The sequence below is a fragment of the Primulina eburnea genome, chromosome 3 (genome assembly GCF_022965805.1).
Source record: "Primulina eburnea isolate SZY01 chromosome 3, ASM2296580v1, whole genome shotgun sequence".
NCBI classification, from domain to species: domain Eukaryota; kingdom Viridiplantae; phylum Streptophyta; class Magnoliopsida; order Lamiales; family Gesneriaceae; genus Primulina; species Primulina eburnea.
Window position 1 is genome coordinate 3718185 of NC_133103.1, and position 17839 is coordinate 3736023.

Below are 17839 nucleotides of genomic sequence, written 5' to 3' on the forward strand. Positions count from 1 at the left end.
AAGATAAAGGGATCGACGTATCATTTGACATTTCCACAACCATAATTTGAAACAGTTTTTTTTAATCATTTAGCCTGTAAAAACTTGAAATATTTCCTCGACTCATCGCCCAGCATTTCAGCACTCAGCAACTCAATTCAACTGAAAACACTAAAACTGTAACATAAACGTGTTCAGTTTAGCCAAAATCCCATAAAAAAGACTGCTACAAAAGTTTAGTCCGGCAAAAATAAAACTATGACATGACAGGAAAAAACAATTAATTCCGGGTTACAAAGATTACACCTACAAGAAATGACTAATTTCAAGCTTTACTTCTCAGATGAATTTGGTCCCCTCTTCTTTCCAAAGCCAACAACTGCAAGTAAACCCAACCAAAACAATGTGATCAATCCAGGCGAAACTTTATATTATGAAATGTAGTGTGAAATCTTCAAACATATTTCACCATTGTCATGTTCAAAAAGACTTGTGAAGTATAACACGAGATTTGAAACGAAAAAGCATACCCAAAACACAGGTAAGAAATTTTACAGATATTCCATATAAGAGGGACAACGTCAAACATAATTCCCAATGCATAAACAACATCAAGATAATATCTTTATACAGTACTCATAAATCAAAGTCTACACCCATAGACAGGATTTGCTATGCATTGAAATAACTTGATTCCAAATTCAATATTCCTAATTTCCTAAGCCCCTCACAGTCTGAAAAATGGAATTAGGATTGATTACTACGACTACATTAATAGATTCCGAAGTATATACTCAAACTATCCCAATTAGTTAAGTATTAGCATTTATTGTTGTGAAAATGATATAACAGCTATATGATTCAAAATTTATAGATTTTAAAACTAGTAAAGTTACGTGGATCCCCAAATGCTTCAATTCATATGCAACATAAATAAACCCTACCAAAACAACAATTTCAAGTTACAAAGGATCTAACTCAATATTCACGATGAATAACAAAACTCACACAAATGAAGGAAAATAAGTGCAAAAGTTAGGATTACCGGCAGTGACGAAACGGCGGTTGTATTGCATACGCTTGTGAGCACGACCGCGTGGTTTCTTCTTCTTGTCTTGCTTCGCCACCTTCGGCGTCTGTCCTCTCACCTTCCCAGCACGTGCCAGTGATCCGTGTACCTTACCTGAAAATATTCCAAATCAGGCGCCGATTCTAGATACAAATCAAGGGTAAACAGGCAATTAAATCGTATATTTCAGAACCCATTATCGATCGATTTTCCTGAGACGCAGAGAAAGCTTCGAGTGATAAGTAGCTACCTCAGCGACAGAGGCGAAAGACGGAAGCTTTTGTTAGGGTTAAAAGTTTTCTAAGCCCATGTCGAGAGTAACGGACTTTCGGGTTTGATATTTGGGCCTTCCATTAAATAATGTAGAAATTTGTAATCTAAATTTTTATTCAACTGGTCCAGCCCACGAAGGAACTACTTACATATAACCTGTTGAGCTTATCTTTGGAAACATTATGAATCCAGGTTCGAAGACAAATATTGTTGTTGTATAGTTGGTTCTATTATATTTACTGCTAAAAGATTCGAAAATTCAATCTAAAAGAAAAAATAATAATTTCATCTTTTACTTGCAGAGAACAGCATACAATTCACATAAAAGGATATTTCCTAGCGTCTCTATGTCTCCACCACTAAAGAAATTTTATTAGCTAAATCAGAATCCGAAAAAGAATTTTGTTTATGGGTTTTATATATATAAATCATGGTTTACGCAACTTGGCAAGCTTTGGGTGCGAGAGGTCTCGAGTTCGATTCTCGGAACTCCCCAGGCTGTTTAACTCCCATATTTGCTAGGTAATTTTTAAAGTTTTCCTATCGGTATATATATTATTTTGAAGTATATATAAATGGAAAAAGGAACATAATAAAAATTTAAAATTGAAATCGAAATCGGAACACTTAAAATTTTAAAATTGAAATCGAAATCGAAATCGGAACACTCACAATATAATCGTTGCCGAAACATTTGCTGCAAAGCAAAAGCTGATATGATATACAGAAACTTCTTGTTGATATGTGCAGGAGGGATGTGATATATATATATATATATATATATATATATATATATATATATATATATATATATATATATATATATATAATTTTGATAAACTCACATGAACTGTGTCCATTTAACACATGTACGTGCATATGCATGTACTTCGTATGTTGTGAGTCACTAATGAAAATCACCTCGTATCAAACATGGTACATTGAAATTTGGACTCATGCCATTCATCTTATCGTCTTCAGAAAAAAATGTGATTTGCGTTGATGAGACTCGCGCCTAATTTTTAAATAAAATGTCCAAATATTTTTTCTTATTTCTCTGAAAAAATGTCGGATTTTGCTCTGCTTCGTAATGTTCCGCCTGAGTTATTGAATTGTCTCTAACCATTCCTTCGGCCGAGAAAATTTGTTATTTAAAAACAACATTCAACTACGAGCATAAACTTCGCCAATTTTTGGTAAAATGAGAATTGGAAATTTTCGTTTCCATTTGTTATTTTTACTTGCGAATAATATTCAAGTACTTTACCAAAACCAAAATATTCAATAAATTTCCGAAAATTTAAGCCCAATAATCAAACTTGGCAAATCCAAGTTCAGTTTTTATTCCAGCAACACCATGGGAAACATTGCAATAAGCCAGGTAAAACCCGAATCTCTTACAAACGCCGGCATATGGTCATCCCATCACCCACAGGAACTTGACAAATTTGTACGCGAGTGTCTGCGGTCAAATATTTATTCAACTCGATCACAGGTTTCCGAAACGGCAACAATCCCGGTGGAACAGAATCCTCCGGCATCGCCACCGTTCCTGCCCAGAGCGTGTTATCGTATATCACCATCCCGCCGGGTTTAAGAAGTCCCAACAGCTTTTCATGGTAACTCACGTAGTTATGTTTATCAGCATCGACGAAAGCAAAGTCGAATGCATCGTGATTGTCGTGCTGCATCGTGAATGTAAGCGATCAAACAAAAGTTTTGGGAAAGTGAATTCAAAATTATGCAGAGTGTTCTTACATCTTCCAACAGTTTTTCAAGCGCGGGAAGAGCCTCAGCCTCGACAAAATCTATTTTGTGCTCGACACCGGCCTTTTTGATTATGGGCAACCCAATCTCGTACGAGCTTCGATCCGGATCGATGGCCGTGATCTGTAGTACGTATAAAATAATTATATATAGCAGTAAACCAAAATCATTCTGATATTTCGTGTACGTAACCTTTCCATCTTCAGGAATGGTGAGTGCAGTTAGAAGAAGGGAATATCCAGTAAAGACTCCGATTTCGATTGTTCTTTTGGCATTGACGAGCTTCAAGAGTAAGCCCATGAGCTGACCGGAATCAGGATTTGTACCCATTACGGCCCTAGCAAGAATAATCACAAAATGAGTTCCAAAACACCAATGAAAATGGAGTAAGTTCGCATTTAATGAACAGATGAAAGTTACATGGGATGAGTTGAAGTGAGAGCTCTCAACTCTTTGAGAGAATCTGCCTCGTGTGGATACACACTAGTCTCCAGCAAATACTTTCATCAAAGAAAGATATACGCAATTATTTTTTGTCAAAAATAAACAAAAAGAAATTACTTTTAAGACTCTTTTAACGAACTTAATTTCATAATTATTTTATAATCTCGTTATAAATTTTATCAATTAAAATATTATTATAAACAATGTTTAATTTTTCAGTTGGGAAATAAAAATTATAGCTTTAAAAAACTAATTTATTAATTTATATAAATAAAGAAGTCTAGAGAATACAAAATCGAACTGTGTTTACGCATGGAATAGGAAGCGAAGTAACTTTTGCTCTGCGAAATAACAGTTATTTCTCAAGAAGAACAAAATTTGATGTGATCTTCCAAAATTGAATTTCCACTTTTGTTATTACGTTTTCATGCATGCATACTTGATGACTCTGGAATTTACTTCATTTTGGATGATGAAATACTAGAAACCAGAATCAATTGCAACTCGTTAAATTTCAAATTTAGACTGAAAACCGAAAAATAATTCTAGTCCCAATTTCGGAAAAAGTACCTGATACAAATCATAGTTTCGCAACAACCCAATGTCCATCAAGGAGCCAGCTTTACCTTTAGCTTCCGCTTCCATTGTTGTTGGATGCTCGGAAGGTGAGTGAGACTGGAAATGGTTGCTTTATTTTATATTGAGATTCTTATTTCAAGCCCACGTGTCCTATACTTACCACGTGTGACCCCAACTAACATTCACAACGAAACTTTGTACTTTTTAACCCGACACGCCATTACACATGACACGTGATACTATTATAACTAGTTTTTTCATTTATTTTATATCATGTTTTGTTTCAGATTATATTATTTCTAAATTAATTTTATTTGGTTCGGTCTTCCATAAACAAAGTTCCAATTCAACTACTGTTTCAAATGTAGACCACCCAAAAAACTTTGGCTCCATTTTCCATTCTCCTCTCTGCATGGCCTTTCCCAATTTATTCGTCTTCTTCTTTCGTATTCCATCCTTTAATTTGCTTGTCAATTTTTTTTGTAACGAAAATCGTTTCATTAAATAATATAAAAAAGAGTATAATTGAAATACAAATACATTCGACATCTCCAAAAAATAACGTCGTACCTTATATGTTATACACTATCACAAATTAGACATTCAAATCAACTTAGGAATAAACGAAACATAATTATTTTGTTCGAGACAAATCTCTTCAGTATAAGTTGGAATCCTGTAGTTGTTTTACTTTCAGAAGTATCCCTCCCTATATTTTTCCGTATATTCATCCCCAAATCTGACCCTCTTCACTTGTGAGAAGGCTTTCAATGATAGCAGTGGCAGTGTGGAAGAGCATTTCAAAGATTACAAAAGTTACTCTCAATGTCAAGGCTTTACAATATATTATAGATGTAATGCCCGAGATTTTATTCCGGTAATCTGAGATTAATCTGAAATGATTTATTGATTAATCGAGATGATTATAGATGGAACAGATTAGACCGGGAGAGTCGAGAAAAGAATCGACATAAATGTGCCAAGAAAGCGTCCTCGCGCACATGCGCGAGGAGGACAGAAGTCTGCGCGCACATGCACGACTTCACTGCGCGCACATGCGCGGCATGTCCAGAAGCATCGGCGCATATGCGCGACGTAAATGGCGCATGTGCGCGGGAGGGACAGAATGGTGGGCGCATATGCGCGGAAGTAATTGGCGCATATGCGCGAGAAGGAAAATCGCTAGTTTGAATAACTGGCGCATATGCGCGACTTTGTGCGCGCATATGCGCGAAACGTGCAGCACATGAACGATTCCACTTGCCTTGCATGAACGGAATGTATATATATATATGTACATGTAAAGCTCGATTCTCCCTCAGCCAAAATCAGAAAGTTTAGGGAAAGGCTTCGTTCTTAATTTTCAAATTCAATTTGCGAAGAATCCGGTTGTCTGAATTGAAATCCGACTTCGGTACTGTGTTCCTATCAACGCAGGATACAACTGGACGTAAGTTTTGTTACGATTAGACATGTTTTGAATTTATGATGTTGTCAGAACTGAATATGATTCAAATATGGTGTTTCTGCTGCCGTAGACATTATAGAATTGAAGTCAGATTAAAGAATAGACTGTTTCTGTAATTGTTATGATTTTTGAAAGATATTGACTGAGATTCTATATCAGAATTGTGTTAGTATTCAGATTATGAATTGTATTGACACAGATTATGAAGTCCAGTCTTATATTTGTGATGTTCAGATTTACGGGGTTATTCAGATTGTATTGTTATACCGTCGAAACATCAGTTGATTGATATTGATCAGATTCAGTATTGATTGAGATTTATCAGACTCTGTAATTATTCAGATTGTATTGTAATGTCGATGACATGAATTAGATTGTATCTTGTTCAGATATTGATCAGATTGTATACTGATTTGAGTATTGATCAGAACAGATTGTGTATTGAGTTATTCACTGACACAACGTATTCGATATTGTCATTTCAGATTTGATATGGACAGAGTTGAATACCAGACTTCGTCTTCGTCAGACAGGGACGACAAATGTATAATTCATGTGATATTTGGGAAGATATAACTCAAATAAGATCTTATTTGAGTTTCCCAACTAAATCACATACTTGGTTATTGTTTATCTTCTGATATGATTATGATTTGTTTATAGACGTTATATTCAAATCTTTTGAAATGAACATGCTTTGTTTACAGATTGTTATACATTGCATTTGAGTTAGGAAAGTTTGACAGAAACAGTCAGACTTCTAGACGTTCGGTGTATCGTTACATAGGAGCAAACACCGTCCTATTGTAGATTATTCGATACAGATATGACCGAAGTCTAGGAATAAGACGTACGTCATCCCGATTGGGAGGGTAGGTGACAGACAGTGACGTCTTATTCACCCCGGGATCCCTAGAGGTATAGTTGAGTCGAGTCTAGACATGATTTGACTAGAACTGCATGTGTTTATGGATGTGATATCATAGACTATGAAACCCATCTTTATTGCTTTCAGTCATGATATCATGTGTTTATGATTTGATTAAACTGCATGTTTATCTGAATTGAGTTGCATGCTTATTTTGATTTGATTTTATAGATTATAAAATCTATTACTTTTGAATATGTTCATGATAGCATGTTTTATGATTTAGATTGTTTCTATACATGATTACCATGTTTTATACTGAGATTTATTCTCACCGGAGTATTCGGCTGTTGTCTTGTTTTGTATGTGTGCATGTCAACAGGTGGGACAAGATCGGGGTCGAGAAGATGATGAGAGAAGACGAGTTTAGCGTGGTGATTCCGGACTTGGATATAGATATGTTTTATTACTTGAACTTTAGTAGTCGAACCTTAGATTAATTGAGAGACTATTGTACATTATTGTATTTTTGTACTGAAACGTAGTTTTATACAGATATGTATATTACGTAGATGCCATTACCTTCCGCACTTGTATTTTAAAAAGAAAAATTTTTAGACCCTGTTTTATCTGAATTGATAATTAAATCCCAAAGATAATTAAGAAAAGATCAGCGTCCGGGTCCCCACAATAGATGTAAAGGGGATCTCTATTAATAGAGCCCTTTGTCCGTATGGACACACGTTAAAAACACGTTATTCCCGTCTGAATTTTCCTTAGTAAAAAATGCCAACTTTACCAATTCAATTCTTTGTCTGTCAATTCAAAAAAGTATGCACCAACATTCACATTAAATGATATCTGCAATTCTTCTACCGACATTAGAAACCCAGAGGATGGAAATCTTACTAGTGGGGACTCATCCCAATAGACAAAAATTATACATTGGATGCTTTTGACAGAATTATACCATACATTGACTCTTTCAAATTATGAAAATCTCTAATTGCATGTATTCGATGCCAATCATTTCTGATTATTAATGGTAATATATATGTTTATTGAGAGTAATTTAATGTCCATTTGAAACTCTTTTGAATCTATCTCTTTTAATTTTTTTGTGCTCTCTTGTTTGAATTTTTAAGAAGACAATTCAAGATATACAATATAAATATGTGTTTGAAAGAAAACTACAACGCAATAATTCTTTCAAATTTAGGTGATTTCAAAATAATATGTGTTTGAGATAAAAAATTTATGATTACTAAATGGTAAATTAATGTTTATTAAAAAATCTTGTTGTAGTGACAACTTTCAACACTCAATCAATTTTTTTAGAAAAAATATATAAATAAATTAATTATTTTATTTCCTTTTTAGTAAGTAATTTGGGCAGGAAATTACTTAAAATAGAAAAATATATTTTTGAATGATTTACCTCATGAGTGATACTGAACATTGCAATCATTTGTATTTTAATTTTATTTATATATATTTTAATTAAACTGATTGATATAATCAATGCAAAATTTTTAATATAATTTATGTTTTCAATAGACTTTAGTTTTAATTTGAGTAAAAAAAACAAAAAAAAACATATAATACATGAATTACATTTGAAGTAATATAATTAATTAAATTCAAAATTGAATTAAATAATTTGATATAATCAATAAAAACAATAATTGAAGTGATCATTTATTTCAATACACATATGTCAATATTCATGATAAATCTTTCCTTTTTTAGAAATGATATTTTGGCGGGAAATTACTGTTTTTAGCAAAAACTCTACTTATATATATATATATATATATATATATATATATATATATATATATATATATATATATATATATATATATGTCTATTCACGATTTTAGTTATCTGTATTGTCAAATTTCTGTCTTAATTCGCTATATTTGTTTTTCTTTTTGAAAATTTTAGTTCTTTTACGACGTGATGTTGATATGACCATAACACAGCGGTAACATGTACAGTGTAAGATCGAGAATTACAATGAAAAATAACTAAAATTGTTAAAAAAAAAAAAATTATGAATCAAATTGAAATTCGTCATATATATAAACTAAATCACAAAAAAAAATTACAAAACCAAAAATACAATATTCACATATATTATACAATAATATTTAGCCAAAACAGTGATATAGTCAATAGTGCAGAACTACAAATTTGATTTGCATGAGAAACTGCCGTGATAGAGGGCTGGCAGAATGATGCCCACTGCCTGCGCACGCACAATTATGATAGCAGAAATATAATTAAATAATGCAACACAAAACCCACAATTATAGTCATGTTATATGTTTTTCTAAATATTTTTGTAAAGTCGAGAGTTAACATTTTTAAAAAAATTTTGTTCAGGTGCATTAAAATATTACTGCATATTGTACGTGTTATTTTACCTTTAAAAGTATTGTTAAAAATATTGGATGTTTTTTTTTTCTAAAACCAAAATAATCGTGTGTTTCTTTGATATTTTTTTTTTGAATTTTACACAATCAATATTTTCGAAATTTATATGAAAATTGACATATGATGCCAGCTGAAATGTCAACATTGGCTGGAATTTCGATGTTGAGGCACCAACTTTTAAAGAACACGATTATATTATTTTAAGTGAAGTATGATTCTCAAACTCAACATGTTAATAAAACCTAAATCTCAATATCAGAAAAAAAAAAATAAGTTACTTAAGTCCTTAATAGATATAGTATTCCAAATTATATATTTAAATTTTTTGAGAAAATTAAGATTTGGATAAGATTTGAACATTTCACAAAGCCGTATAATTGTTAGATATTGTCTCAAGTAGTTGACGACTGTAGTTAATTTGTTCGGCTTTGACAGTAACATATATTCGTTCAACAGAGACAATTGTGTCTCTCTTGTCGGTCGGAATTAAGTTGCGTAGCAGATTTATCATGCCATATACATATATATATATATATATATATATATATATATATATATATATATATATATATATATATGGGAATTGATACCTTGGGCGCCCTTTGGTGAGCGCCCAGTGGGCGACAGCTCATGTGCAGTTTATTTTTTTTTAAAGATTTGACGTTTCGCGACGGTTTTACAAATACGTCGCAAATGGCGACGGATTTTAACAAACCGTCGCGAAGCCCACATGTGCAGTTTATTTTTTTTAAAAATTTGACGTTTTGCGACGGTTTAAAAATCCGTCGCAAATGGCGACGGATTTTAACAAACCGTCGCAAAACGTCAAATTTTTTTTATAAAAAGAAAAGAGGGGACAGAGGGGCGTTCCCAAATTTCGTGTCCCACCTTCGCCCAACAGCCCTTCTCCCACCTACGCTCAAATCTTTACGTTAAGAAGATTGAGCGAACTTCTGGAGCTCTCGTGCGGGGAAATATTCCGACGACATCAGAAGGTAAATCGATGTAGTTCTAAATTTCATATTCCGAAGAAATTTCCAATTTATGATTTTGAAGGTTTCCGGTGTATTGGCATACATGTTCTTTAATGTTTGTGAAGTGTAAGTCTGCATATTTAATTAATTGCACTAGGAAATGGTGTTGATGATCTAGCTATTTATGTATCTGGAGTATTTATAAATTTATTCATTTCTAGTATGTTTTGCTAAAATATATTTTATACTTGATGTTGTTTCTCATATGATTATATTGTTACCGTCGCTAATCGTGCTCGGTTAATCCCCAGACAATCCTCGCCAGCACCTTACCGCCCGCAAAGATTTTCGAGCACCACCCCACGTCTGCCTAGCGCCACTGTAGATGAAATGGATCAATATAGTGGAGATGAACAATCGTACATCCCCCAAGTCGGTGATGATCAGAAACCCCAGATTGGTATGAGATTTGATTCGTTAGAGGATGCATTCTCATTCTACAACCAATATGCCCGAGAATCCGGTTTTAGCGCGAGAATGAGTAATAGCAAGAAAAGTAAGAAAACAAACGAAATTGTATGGAAGAAATTTGTATGCTTTAAAGAAGGGCATACAGATGATATTCGATGGAGCAAACAGACAAAAAAAGATCAACCAAGAAAAGAAAGAGCCCGTGGTGAGACTAGAACCGGATGTTTGTCCAAGATTTCAGTTGTCAAGGAACAAACAGGTCCGGGTTGGGTTGTCAGTACTTTCGTTGAAAGTCATAATCATTCATTATCGACTCCGTCGAAGGTGCATTTGTTACGCTCGCATCGCGGTATTTCTGCATCAAAAAAAATGTTGAGTCAACAATTTGCAGAAGCCAATGTGCCAACTTGTCAACAAATGAGATTATTTGAGATAGAGTCTGGTGGGCCTGAACATGTAGGTTTCATAGAAAGAGATATCAGAAACTACGAGCAAAGTGTTAGGGATGAGCATAAGGGTATTGATGCAGAAACATTGGTCGATTTCTTCGAATCTGAGAAAGAGAAGAATTCATTGTTCTTTTTGATTATGAGACTGACTCGGACAACAGATTTACCAGGTGTTTTTGGACTGATCATGTGTCAAGAAGGGCATACACTGCTTTTGGTGACGTGGTTGTGTTTGATACTACATACAACACCAACAAATATGGGATGATTTTCGCACCATTTGTAGGAGTTAATCATCATCATCAGACCATTCTTTTTGGTTGTGGATTGTTGAGTGACGAAAAAACAGATTCTTTTGTTTGGTTGCTTAATAAATTCCTAGAAGCCATGTGTCAAGGTGCCCCAAACTTGATTATCACTGACCAAGATCCGGCTCTGACGAAAGCCATATCACAAGTTTTTCCTCGAACAACACATCGATATTGTTTGTGGCATATACTGAACAAATTCTCTGAGAAATTAAACCCAATGACTTTCCGTGATCACTACGAAAGCATAAGGAATGCCATTCTACATTCCTCCACAGATGAGGAATTTGAGAGTTCCTGGGAAGCTGCTATGTCTAATGCTAACTTGGAACAACATGATTGGCTGTCGTTGATGTTTGATTTGCGACATAAATGGGTGCCAGCATATTTTAATCATGTATTTTCTGCGGGTATGTCAAGTAGTCAGCGGTCCGAAAGTTCACATGCTTTTTTCAAGAGATATATATCTAGCAAGAACTCATTGATGGATTTTATCATTCGTTTCAATAAGGCACTCCGGCACCAAAGACACAATGAGTTAGTTGCAGATCATGTCGATATGAATGAGCGTCCCAAGCTACAGTCCAAATGGCCAATGGAATCTCAGATGGTGACGGTTTACACGAAAAAGAAATGGTTGGAGTTTCTAGAAGAAATGAGTCAGAGTCATGGTTATTACGTGCAAACAGAATCTGTGGGAAATGAGTTTGGGATTTACAAGGTAATGAATTTTCAAGCTTCTTCTTCTTCGAAACCAAGAGTGCTTACACATGTCATACAAGAGGATGATATATTGTGCAGTTGTATGAAATTTCAGTTTGAGGGCATTCCATGCAGGCATATGTTAGCATTTTTTCGTATAAACCAAGTCTTTCATTTGCCTGATAAATATATACTGAAACGTTGGACGCAAGCAGCAAAGAATGTAGAATTTTTTCCTACAGATGAGCCAAATGTGGTTGAAGCTCCAGAAAGATGTTTGATGTCAAGACATTTGAGGTTATCCTATAAAGCTTCTGCATTAGTTGATATTGCATCATTGACTGTTGAGGGAACAAATTTCTTGAATGCACAGTTTGATTATATTGGCAACAAAATGAAAGATTTGAATATGACTACAACAGTAAGCGGTGGAAGTCAATGTAGAAGAGCCACAGATAGGGCTGTTGATATCGTTGATCCTCAAAAAATTAGAACAAAGGGATGTGGGAAGAGATTAAAGTCATCAAAGGAGAAGGCAACCACACAGGGAAGAAAATGTCGTGGGTGTGGACGCCGAGGTGTGCAGCATGACAAGCGTAACTGTCCAAATTTGCAAGACGGGTATGTGTTTATCAACAATGTAAATTTTTAGTATTTTTGTATATATTTGGTTAATCATCAAAATTAATATATGGTGGCATACTCAACGTTCTTCAGGTCAACTATTAATAATAAAAACGAAGAAGAAAGCTCAGATGACGAAGATTTTGGATCGATAGATGGTAATTTAAATCTCTAAATATATGTTGTTAATCATCAATATTTTTTTTATTCATAACTGTTTTGAATTTTACAGGTTCTAACAACTGGATTTGATAAAGGTTATTATTTTATCAAGTTGAATATGTGCGATGGGGTAACCATTTTATAGTGCTTTATCAAACCTCTGTCGTGGATGAAACATCGAGCTTTGAGGTTTCTGTCACCATGAGAAGGATCCTCTGCTTAATTCAAGAATTAGCATTGTAGAATTTTCAAATTCAATATGATAACCATTCTCTGTCAAGAAATCTTGGTGTTTTAATTTTCCTGCTGCCATATTGTTGCATCGTTCTCTTTCATATGACTTATGGAACATGTATAAAAACCCGCTGTGGTCGACGTAAAACATCATGTTTGTGTCGCGTAGTAAATTATTTCTAATTTCCACCTGTCTAATGCATTTGTGGGCTGTTGGGCGAAGGTGGGACACGAAATTTGGGAACGCCCCTCTGTCCCCTCTTTTCTTTTTATAAAAAAAATATTTGACGTTTTGCGACGGTTTGTTAAAATCCGTCGCCATTTGCGACGGAGTTTTAAAACCGTCGCGAAACGTCAAATTTTTAAAAAAAAATAAACTGCACTCAGCTGTCGCCCACTGGACGCTCACCAAAGGGCGCCCAGGGTATCAATTCTCTATATATATATATATATATATATATATAATTAGGTACCAAAAACGGTCTTTAATTTCTTCCATGCCAATATGCCATCAACACTTATTAAAACTCGAATTCTATCTGGATACAACTCTCTGGTTGACTTCCAAATTTTTGTCCAGCACAAGCCCAAAATTACAGCATATCAGCCGCCGATTACTAATGCGAAATTATGAAATAAATGAATATTCAGACGATGGTTGACGAATAGCAAGCTGGATGCCGATACTAATCGTACTGCCATATCCAATTTAATTTGCAGTGCAAGAAAAGAATTCATCGTCGTCACACATTAATTTGTGTTTTCACACACTTTTCAAACCGCAAAATCTATGGCACTTTTTTTTTTTTAAATGCACGATAAGTCTCATTCAAAAACAATTAATGAAGCATGCATGTATATTTTGATAGTACCCAATATTTATGAAGTTCAAATCTCTTGCTTATCCAATAGACTATCTTATTTCAAAGGATAAATTGCATATATTCCCCTCATGAAATTCCAAAATTTAACACCTCCTGAAAAAATAATTTATTAAAGTTTCGTGTTTTCAAATCTTGAGCGCACACAACCCTGAAAAAATGTACAAACAAGGGCACATGATATGATCTGGATGTTAAAATATTCAGATATAATCTATATTTTTGCATGCATGATTTTCATTAATCTCGGGATTTCATGGTAGTATAATGTGATTAATTATATCTCAAACCATGATAAGCAGGATATTCATCACAACTTTTTTTGATTATTAAATATTTATCACATATATTACACGTAATTGCTTAAATGTTTGCATACGTGATAAATACAGGCATTAATCGAGGTAGTACAAGGTGTAGCATAAAACATAACGGGAAGAATTACACCATTCTTCGAATTCATCTTCTTAATTAAAGAAAAAGAATAAATTTTAACGAAAACAACAGAAGGGTCAATTTATTATTGTCCATCAATTGATCTCTTCATAAGTTTTTTACTAATAAAAGCATGAATTCTCTTGAGTGCAACATCGAGTGTACGTTCGCTCATGTTTGCAAAGCAAACCCTAAACCATCCGGGCTCGGAACAATGGCAAGAAGATCCCGGAGATATATTCAATTTCACTTCATTCAATATTAATTTCCACAAATCTAGTTCTTGTTCTTTTGTACACTCCTCCAACAAAGGGCTCAAATTCATCCAACAAAACAATCCAGCATTTCCTTTCAAACACTGGATCCCAGAATTTTCCAACCCCGAAACAATTATTTGCTGCCTCTTTTTCAACCTTTCTCGATTCGTTTTAATGTAGTTTTCTGTGAATTTTCGATCCGAAAGCATTGAAGCGATAAGCTGTTGAGTTTGTGAAGAAATCAAAGTGAAACTAGACATTCTTCTTGCAGTTTTCACGACATGATCATTGTAAGAATAAATGGTGCCAACCCTAAAACCTGGAACCCCTAAATCTTTGGAAAGGCTATAAACAATGTGCACCCTTTCGGATTCTTGGTATTTTCTCGCCTCAAGAATTTCAGAAACGCTGACAAATTCATCGGAAGAGAATGCTGATCCCGAGTAGATTTCATCCGAGACAAGATGGATGTTTTTGCTCGTAACGAATTCAAGAATCCCTTCAACAACAGTTCGTGTAATTGTTGCGCCCAAAGGGTTTGAGGGATTTGTTATGAGGACTCCTCTAACTTTGACGTTCTTTGACTCGGCTTCGTTGTAGGCTGATTCTAAAGATTCTTGAGTTATTTCGAAATTGTTTGAACTTTTGCAATGAATTGGGATTATATTTACACCAGTTCTCCACCTTAAATCCCTGTCAAACCTGTGGCATTATAGTCCAATTATTGAGTTGGATAAACCTTTTGGGTAACTTTTTTTTTTGGAAATTTATTTTAAGGACCTAAACTGAATGTGATATATATTTTGTGACATTTTCCATTGTATATAATAAATTACGCAATAATTTATTGCATTATTAACTTTTAAATCACAAATGTACTTAAAAATTGAAAAATATAACAATCAGAATACGAAAAGAAATTATTTTGGTGGGGGGAGTAATGAAATATTTTATTGAAGTAACTATCCAAATAACATTACTAAAAAATATTTATACCCTGGGTAGTAAGGAGTTGGAATAAGCAAAGCATCTCCTGGATCAGCTAAAATGAAAGTTAACAGCTCATTTGCTGCTGTTGCTCCCGCTGTTATTACAATTTTATCGGGGTCGAATTTCGCTCGCCCCCCTCGAATCTGTTCCATAAAGCTTGCCATTGCCTGCAGATATTGAATTTGTAAGCTTGAATATTAGCTATTATATTGAATATGGCAAAGTATATATCATCTTCAGACGATCGAAATTAATTTCTTGCGTACCTTTCTGAAAGATTTCAGCCCATGATAATCTTGAAATAGCGCATTCTCTCTAAAGGAGGAAGTTTCCTTTCCCATGTTTGCTGAATGCTTTTCCAGGTATTTCTCCACCAAATCAAATGAAACCTGCAGAAGATCAATTAACAATTGTTCACTAGTCAGAAATGATGGGCGCGCGCACCACCACAAGTTTATTTGACACAAATTCTAGATTGAAAAAGTTTATATTTTATATCTGAATAATTAAAACATATTATTTATATAGTAAGTGTGGTCTGCTTGAATTGAAGCGTGAACTCTTGATGTTCATCCCCTGTCTTGAATTTGATTTGGTTAACGCATGCATTTACGATTACTCGACAAATAAAAAATTTAATGATCAAATCTTGACTCCGTCCTAACTCGAATTCGACTCAAGATTTCTACAATATTCGAACAAAGAACTCACTTGATTTTCTGCGAGTCCCATCTGTATAACTCCAGAGGAGTCGCACAATTCATCATAAGGATTTTCATCATATGCTTTCCAACCAGCAAAATATGGTGAATCTTCACCGTGTGTTTCTGATACAGCAACTTTCGACAATCTAACAGACAAGTACTGTTCATTCTCTGCCACCATAGCTAATTAATGTTTGCGAAAAATAATGAATTGCTTTGAGGAAAATGAAAATGGGTTGTCAAAAAGAGAGAAAAGTAGTGCAGAAAAAACAGGACTGTTTGAAATCTTGAATGAAGCCTATCTATTTGTCAAACTGCATTTTATATAAAAATTACATGAATACACATCATGAAATATTTTAAATGGAAAAGAGCCAATTATTGATTCAAACAAGGAAAAAAAACATGTATAATGTAAGTGTCGGGGACAACTGTTTGCTACGGATCGGAATACAGTCATATTTTTCAAAGCTTCAGAATCTCAATCTCCACGAGATCCACATCAAATATGGTGGTTTAATGTGTACGTGAAATGTGTGCATTATGTATAACATATATAGTTATTGAATCATCTAAAATTTATATTAATTCGAAATAAAATTTATGTCCAACGTATAAATTTTATTGTTTACTTTCCAAATTCAAATAAAATTCAAGAGTTCACAATATTGATTCTGTGTAATTGCATATTTCAAATTATATTCTCTAATTTCCATGTATTGGGAAGGAAATACTACATTTTTGTCTGTTATGTTTATCTATTTGTAATTTTGCTCTATTATGTTATCGGAATTGGGTCTTAGTCTTGATGCTTCATTTTTTGGCAATATTTATTTTTTCCCCGTAATTTTAGTCATTTTTTCCATTAAAGTGATTACAAGATACTGGATACGTTAGTGTCACATCAGTGTAACCTAGAAAATAGCTAAAATCGCAAATGAAATAAAAAGATAAAAGATTAAAATTGAAATTTTACAATACAGATTATCAAAATTGCAAAGAGTTCGAATTTTCTAAACGGTACCTCAGATTATATATATACACTCTTTTAACACATTTCATCTCTTTCATTGAATTTTTTTCTTTTTTTTTGGTTTTAAATCTTTTAAATTCGAGGCATGTATTTTCCGGGATGTGGATGCCATTTTAGTCCCACTAATTTAGTGTTTGTAATTCTTTTCCTACTATTTTAGGGCTAGAATAAAGATTAATTCTACGTATATAATATATTTAAACGTTATATTTGCCATGCAAGTTGAATTGTTAAAATGATTAGGAAATTGTGGATATGGTAATTGGAATATGAAGAGCGTAAAGTTAAATAATTAAGAACATCAGACAACTTCAACTTGTTAACAGCTAATGATGTCCGAATATTCATAGTAAAACGAATTTATGCAATATTCTGTGTCTGTTTAACCTAGCAACGTAATCTATACTTAATAAGTAGGCTATTTTTGTCGGAGATACATTTGTCATGTTCGAAATTTAATTTGTGTTTCGCTTGCAATAGATTTGTTAATACGTAAGAATTGGGTGTCCGACTTACAAAACTAAATCTAAATAGAGTAGGTAATACGGTCACGAATCTCTATCTATGAGACGGGTCAATCCTATCAATATTCATAATAAAAAGTAATATTCTCAGCATAAAAAGTTTTTCATGGATGACCCAAATAAGAGATTCGTCTTACAAAATACGACCAATAAGACCGTCTCAAACAAGTTTTTGCCATCTAACTAAGCATCTTTTTGTAATATT

The 17839-nt window shown here is 33.7% G+C and overlaps 4 protein-coding genes across 4 annotated transcripts; 1 reads left to right on the top strand and 3 right to left on the bottom strand.

Annotated features, from left to right (window-relative positions):
- Positions 1 to 134: 134 nt before the first annotated feature.
- LOC140828027 (small ribosomal subunit protein eS30z/eS30y/eS30x) lies at positions 135 to 1396 on the bottom strand. Its single transcript, XM_073190994.1, has 3 exons — positions 1242 to 1396; positions 1025 to 1162; positions 135 to 358 (listed from the first exon to the last, which is right to left on the bottom strand). Exons 1-3 carry the CDS (start codon positions 1243 to 1245, stop codon positions 312 to 314), a joined length of 189 nt encoding a protein of 62 aa, XP_073047095.1. The 5' UTR covers positions 1246 to 1396; the 3' UTR covers positions 135 to 311.
- A 1184-nt stretch (positions 1397 to 2580) lies between these two features.
- Positions 2581 to 4206, bottom strand: LOC140828028 (cation-dependent phenylpropanoid and flavonoid 8-O-methyltransferase 1-like). Its single transcript, XM_073190995.1, has 5 exons — positions 4103 to 4206; positions 3509 to 3588; positions 3281 to 3425; positions 3080 to 3211; positions 2581 to 3006 (listed from the first exon to the last, which is right to left on the bottom strand). The coding sequence occupies exons 1-5, from the start codon at positions 4175 to 4177 to the stop codon at positions 2719 to 2721; spliced, it is 720 nt and encodes a 239-aa protein (XP_073047096.1). The 5' UTR covers positions 4178 to 4206; the 3' UTR covers positions 2581 to 2718.
- A 6044-nt stretch (positions 4207 to 10250) lies between these two features.
- On the top strand, positions 10251 to 13022 carry LOC140828649 (protein FAR1-RELATED SEQUENCE 5-like). Its single transcript, XM_073191582.1, has 4 exons — positions 10251 to 10848; positions 10890 to 12411; positions 12508 to 12572; positions 12647 to 13022. Exons 1-4 carry the CDS (start codon positions 10251 to 10253, stop codon positions 12664 to 12666), a joined length of 2205 nt encoding a protein of 734 aa, XP_073047683.1. The 3' UTR covers positions 12667 to 13022.
- A 1189-nt stretch (positions 13023 to 14211) lies between these two features.
- Positions 14212 to 16349, bottom strand: LOC140828650 (1-aminocyclopropane-1-carboxylate synthase 7-like). Its single transcript, XM_073191583.1, has 4 exons — positions 16085 to 16349; positions 15640 to 15762; positions 15380 to 15540; positions 14212 to 15085 (listed from the first exon to the last, which is right to left on the bottom strand). Exons 1-4 carry the CDS (start codon positions 16256 to 16258, stop codon positions 14212 to 14214), a joined length of 1332 nt encoding a protein of 443 aa, XP_073047684.1. The 5' UTR covers positions 16259 to 16349.
- Positions 16350 to 17839: the final 1490 nt, after the last annotated feature.